General features: G+C 38.8%; 1 protein-coding gene across 1 annotated transcript; it reads right to left on the reverse strand.

The window, feature by feature from the left end:
* Positions 1 to 96: 96 nt before the first annotated feature.
* On the reverse strand, positions 97 to 4,481 carry LOC124263881 (ADP-ribosylation factor-like protein 16). The gene is made up of 5 exons (XM_046698608.1): positions 4,227 to 4,481; positions 3,222 to 3,277; positions 2,422 to 2,541; positions 1,623 to 1,738; positions 97 to 762 (listed from the first exon to the last, which is right to left on the reverse strand). The coding sequence occupies exons 1-5, from the start codon at positions 4,285 to 4,287 to the stop codon at positions 537 to 539; spliced, it is 579 nt and encodes a 192-aa protein (XP_046554564.1). The 5' UTR covers positions 4,288 to 4,481; the 3' UTR covers positions 97 to 536.
* Between the last annotated feature and the right edge of the window lie 1,521 nt (positions 4,482 to 6,002).

The raw sequence follows: 6,002 nt of genomic DNA on the forward strand, positions 1-6,002 counted from the left end.
TGATAACCTAAGGGACACAACTCCAACCTTTTCCTATGTCACATTAGTTGTCAAGGCTGATATGTATGTCATAACTTTGACCTATTTTTTAAACTGACATTAAACATCAATGCCTTTTATCAGCCTTATTAAGAAACCACTATATATACATTGTGGTGCCTTACTGTGTTCTGTATGTTAGCAGCCATTCAAAATGGTCTACCAAACAGACTTGTACATCAGACTTGTTTGTGGCTATGGTCACAGACTAATCAAAAATAGTCAAAGATGACATTTTTGATTACAAAACATGATTGTCTGGAAGATGAGAAAACCAGAGCATATCTCTTATCATTCAGTGTCCATCTCATGTTATCATCTGCCACTACTAGTCCAGGGTCCCAATCCACAAAATGGTTGTAGCGCTACATCACTTTAGGATTAACTAAAGAGTTACAACAGTTCATAACTTTATGAAGGCTTGTGGATCGGGACCCAGACTCAGCTTCCCATTGAAAGTTTTCTCATCATGCCTAGCTTCCCCAGCCCCTTGGGTCCTACTCTGCAGGGGCCTGACTGGGGGGTGGCGCTGGCTTGTGATGGGCCTGACTGGGGGGTGGCGCTGGCTTGTGATGCTGCAGGATCCACTTGGCGATCATGTCCAGCCCATGTCCAGTCTTGGCACTCATCTCGAGGACGGAGATCTTGGGGCAGTGAGTGAGGATGTCCTGTAGTCGGAACATTGACTCCAGCTCCCCATGGCTCATCACAGTCGGCAGGTCGCTGCAAGCAGAGGTCCGCCATAGCATTAGACTGCTCTTCATACATAACCACCTACTGTCTGCTCAGGTCTTCGATTAGGTGATACAATGTGTATATCTGTTGCAGTACAGGTGACATATTTCTGAGGTCTTCATAAGTGATATAACGTTTATACATATCTGATGTAATATATGTTTGTATTGTTGATTGGTGACATAAAACAACATTAACACAATCACCTTCTGTCTGCTACAGTCTTCGATTAGGTGATACAATGTGTATATCTGTTGCAATATAGGTAACATACTGGTGACATGAAACCTCTGTGTCTAAGGGTCTTCGTTTGTCAGTTACAATAACTATCGTGCATAGCTGACTGGTGATATAAGACAACAATCATACTCACATGCTGTCTGCTGAGGTCTTCACATATGCGAAACAATATGCACCCTGAAGATCTGGGTTCAAATTGATCTTCAGTAACCCATGCTTGTCGTATGAGGCGACTAACGGGATCGGGTGGTCAGACTCACTGACTTGGTTGACACATGCCATCGTATCCCAATTACGTAGATAGATGCCCATGCTATTCATCACTGGATTATCAGGTCCACACTCGATTATTTACAGACTGCCACCATATAACTGGAATATTGCTGAGTGTGGCGTAAAACTAAACTCACTCACTGACACATTGTGTATATCTGTCTGATGACTGGTGTGTAAAACATCCTATCACTCCTTAAAACTCCAGTGTATTAAATCTCCATTCTGTTATACTCAGGACCCATTTGTTGCAACTGCTCCGTTTTAAAAGTGATGTTACAATATATACCTCGTTAAAAATAAAGATTACCTAAATCCATTAACTAGATACCTACGTCTTATTGAGGATGAGAAGGACAGGTAGACCCTGGGTGTCTGCGTGGGAAAGCACCATCAACAACTGTATACAGGAGGCAGCAATCTGGAACCGGTTTGTCAAGTCCACCATGTACTGGAATGAGATCACATAGTTGAGAATCATACTGAAGAACAATCTGGAACTGGTTTGTCAAGTCCACCATGTACTGGAATGAGATCACATAGTTGAGAATCATACTGAAGAACAATCTGGAACTGGTTTGTCAAGTCCACCATGTACTGGAATGAGATCACATAGTTGAGAATCATACTGAAGAACAATCTGGAACTGGTTTGTGAGGTCCACCATGTACTGGAATCAGATCAGACTACAGAATCATTAACACAGCAGTCTGGAATAGGTTTATCAGGTGCACCATGTACAGGTATTAGATAAAACTGTAGAGAATCATTTTACACAACAACCTCAAACTGGTTTATTAGGTTGACTATATACTGGAATCAGATTACACTGCAGAGAAGACTGAGACAGCAATCTTGAAGCTATTCTGAAAAGCATTTGTAAGGAAACATTCGGTAACTTACGTGACAACTACTTAAATTGCATGTTTAGGCTGTTATAGTTTCCCACTCAAATGGTTTTAGCACAAGCTGTTGAAAAGAACTGAATCTATTGCATAAATTCCCTGCAAATTCCAATTTGCGAAACAGTTGTACGTCTAAGTAAAACTTACACCTCTACATCACATCACCCTACGTGCACCATCTTACTGTCAGTCCCAACTCCAGACAATCTGTCAACCAGATTTGACTTACAATAATGGAGCCAGCATCCTTGAAGTAATTATGCCAGATGGGGACCATAGATCCTCCAAGTTCTCTGAGTGTGATCTCATCTCGTCGCCCAAGTGTCACTGTGGTCAAGTTTGTTCCTACCTGAAATATTGAGTAATTATTGATATCTTCCTTCAACCAGTTAACAGTGTTCAAAATATATCATGAAACTAAAGGGATCCTTCTCATAACCTTAAAGAAATGACAAGTGTTATTGGGTTTCTAGATTAAGATATTATAACTGACTGACTGACTGACTGAGTTTGGTTTTACGCCGCTTTTAGCAATATTCCAGCAACATCACGGCAGGGGACACCAGAAATGGGCTTAACACATTGTACCCATGTGGGGATTCGAACCCGGGTCTTCAGCGTGACGAGCCAACGCTTTGACCACTAGGCTACCCCACCGGCCCGATATTATAACAGCACAGTTAAGGGCCACAGAGTCCCCCTTAAACATGTTACCATAGAAAAATGTGTTCACTCATTACTAAGAGAAGAGAATTATGCAGAGAAGTAACGTGTCTTGTTTTCTAATCTTAATGGAATACATATGTTGTTGTTTTTTTACTTTTGTTGGACCAAACATCAAAATATACTGTAGTTCAAAATTAGTAAATGTGTTATTCCATCAAGCTATGATTTCACTGTCACCAAAACAAGCCATGATTTAATGGTTATCATTAGTATAATGATAACACATAAATTCTATTGTTATACTTTTGATGATTAACAAAATATATACTGGACATATTTGTAATGGACTGCATCTGTACTTACTGTTGGTATTGTCATGGGCGCTATGTCAGTCTCTGTTGTGGCCTTTGTGGGGTAATCTACACAACACTAAGGAAAATGCTCATTTGGACATTTGGAACTGTATATGAGATTCACAAACAGTGCCCTATTATGAATGACTGTGAATGTTTAGTGAAAAAGCTGCAAGAAATAGGAATGAAACGAGAACATACACTTTTCTCAATACCACTCAAACAAGTTATGAAATATTTCAGTTGGTGCACCGCAGATTGTTGTGTTCTCAATGGCTACAACTCTGATAATTCCATCAGAACATACACTTTTGTTTAATAACACTGCTCCAACTATAGGATAGCTGTCTGCAAATATTCAAGTCCGGACCAGACAACCCAGTGAGTGGTATTATGTGCAACACCCTACATCATCGTGGTTAGTCCAGCATATAACTAGACGACTTTGCACTATATCAAGGTGTTAGCTGGAATACAAGTTTATTCATATGAACTACATCGTGGAAAGATGACATGAAATCAACCTGGTCACCAAAACCCATGGGTTGCTGGGGACCTAACTCACAATCCCAACTGAACTTGTTTACTGTGGCCATGACACGATAAGGTAATTCTATTTTTCGGGCTATGGATCTGTGAAGTTTGCAATTTTACAACTTAGGGAACTCACATGTATGGCATCCTGTGACCCTGGTTAGTGTCATAACCGTGTGGCTGTGTAAGTAGCCAAAGTAGAATATATGAAATTCTGAATATAATTATTAAAACAAATTGGCTTGAAATCTCACCGACCAGCATAGCTGGCTGGGAATAATGAAGTATAGACTAACAACTAGTCTCTGAAATGAACATATTTTAAAGAAAAAAGCTCATAGTTAAAAAAGTAAAGAGCCCTGAGACTTTCTTCATTTTCAGAAGCTGTGGAAATCTAGACTTGCCACATTTGTGAGGGCTTTCTGTGATATATTTTGCTTCAGGGTCTGTATGACTGACAAAATGAAGTATTAAAGGATACTTTGTAACCTCTTTAGTAGAAGAGTTTTTCCAACACCCGATGAACCAATGAGTAGGCACATGACTAGCAACTTAACAAATTATTTGGAATAAATGTGAAAACATAGTAAATCCAGGTGACAAGTTCAGCGAGGCCTTCTCATCACTTCGGAATATTTGATACCGGATGTTTACATCAACCTCGCTTGCGGAAAGAACAAAAAATGTTTTTTTAGTTAACACCTGATTTTACTGAATACGTGAACTGTACATAGTTAGTGACTTGATGTATTAGACATTTTTAAATAATAAATTGGAATTAAAAGAAAAAAAAATTGTACAGCTTATAAGCATGTGTAAAGCTCCGAACAGTGGTTCTAGATTTGTAATAGATCTGAAACGGGAACAGCGGAAGGTAGCGCGCGCTGACAAGGAGTGTAGAAGTGACCTTAAACAAATAATGCATCCCTAAAAACTACTTCAAGTTATTTCTGTATACTGGTTTTACTAAGAAACTTTTGCCTAAAAGTACAAATTCAACTGAACTTTTCTTATTTAAAGAAGCACTATCATTTATCTGATATAGTGATTTAATAAAATATATTTTTCACTCGAGGTTGGACTAATGAATTATGAACTATATGGTCTGTGCTTTCGTCTTCTTCTTCTTTTTCCTTATGTTAAAGAACAACACTATAACAACCTTTAAAACTATGTAAATACAAAGACGACATGCATGCTCCAGTGAAAGAGTTAGTTCTGGTTATATTTAGGGGGTTCTTGGGATTGCCGATGTACTAATTCTCTATGGTAACAAAATATTGTGATTTTGGTTACGAAATCACTTACCTGAATTCTCTTACACCTCTAACCTGTCGTAACAGTTCATAGGAAACACAGAATGTATTAATATTGGAACTGAATGATAATAATAAAAACATCGTCAAAGTATTCAATATTTTCCCATATACTTAAGCAACAATTGTCTTTATTTATACAAGAATAGGATTTGTTGAGTGTTCCACAGTGCAAGACACATTTTCAACTTCTAGAATGACAATCAAAGAAGTCAATCGTCGTCGACGTGGCAGTCACAACCAGCAACACTTGCTTGACAGCGACATTAGAATCTCGTGATCTATGTCGAAACGTCGCCTGTACAGAATGAAGAAGTTGTATCCACAAAAATTGTCCTCATTCTACATTTTCATCGGTTGTGCAAAAAGTTGGCAAAATGTTCTTTTGGGAGTGTCTACGAATTCTCCATGGTTACGAATTTACACCGCTTCGGACTGTTTTCCTTCTTCTGTTTCAGTTCACATCACACGGGAGGAATCCCAACTGATGCAGGTCCAATGTATACTCATTCATCACAAACTCGTAGGAAACAGATCAAATGAATGCCGTTGCGAAATGCTCATACTTATGAGGACTACGCTTGGGGAAAATAATAGTCAAGTAAGTTTGAATTGCTTTTGAATTAGTCATGTGTTCTATTCCTCAATATCATGTGCATAATAACCCAGCCCTATTCACTTGAACACCCTTCACATATCTCATAAAATTTGCGTTTAACAGCGTATGGTTTTTATACATACTGCTATTCACTATTTCCCCCTATTTCAGTAAGCGTGGGTGTACGTGCGTGTTTGTCTCTGTGTCTGTGTGAACATGTAGCAAGCACAGTCCAAATTGTGCTCGTTTACGTTACCATTTCTGTATAGAAATGTGTCAGTAAATATTGTTATTAACAGAGGCCTTTCAGTGCCGTCCTAAATAAAATAGGTAGTAGGAAGAT

Source organism: Haliotis rubra, unplaced genomic scaffold (genome assembly GCF_003918875.1).
Source record: "Haliotis rubra isolate DU_JTF1 unplaced genomic scaffold, ASM391887v1 Scf9, whole genome shotgun sequence".
NCBI classification, from domain to species: domain Eukaryota; kingdom Metazoa; phylum Mollusca; class Gastropoda; order Lepetellida; family Haliotidae; genus Haliotis; species Haliotis rubra.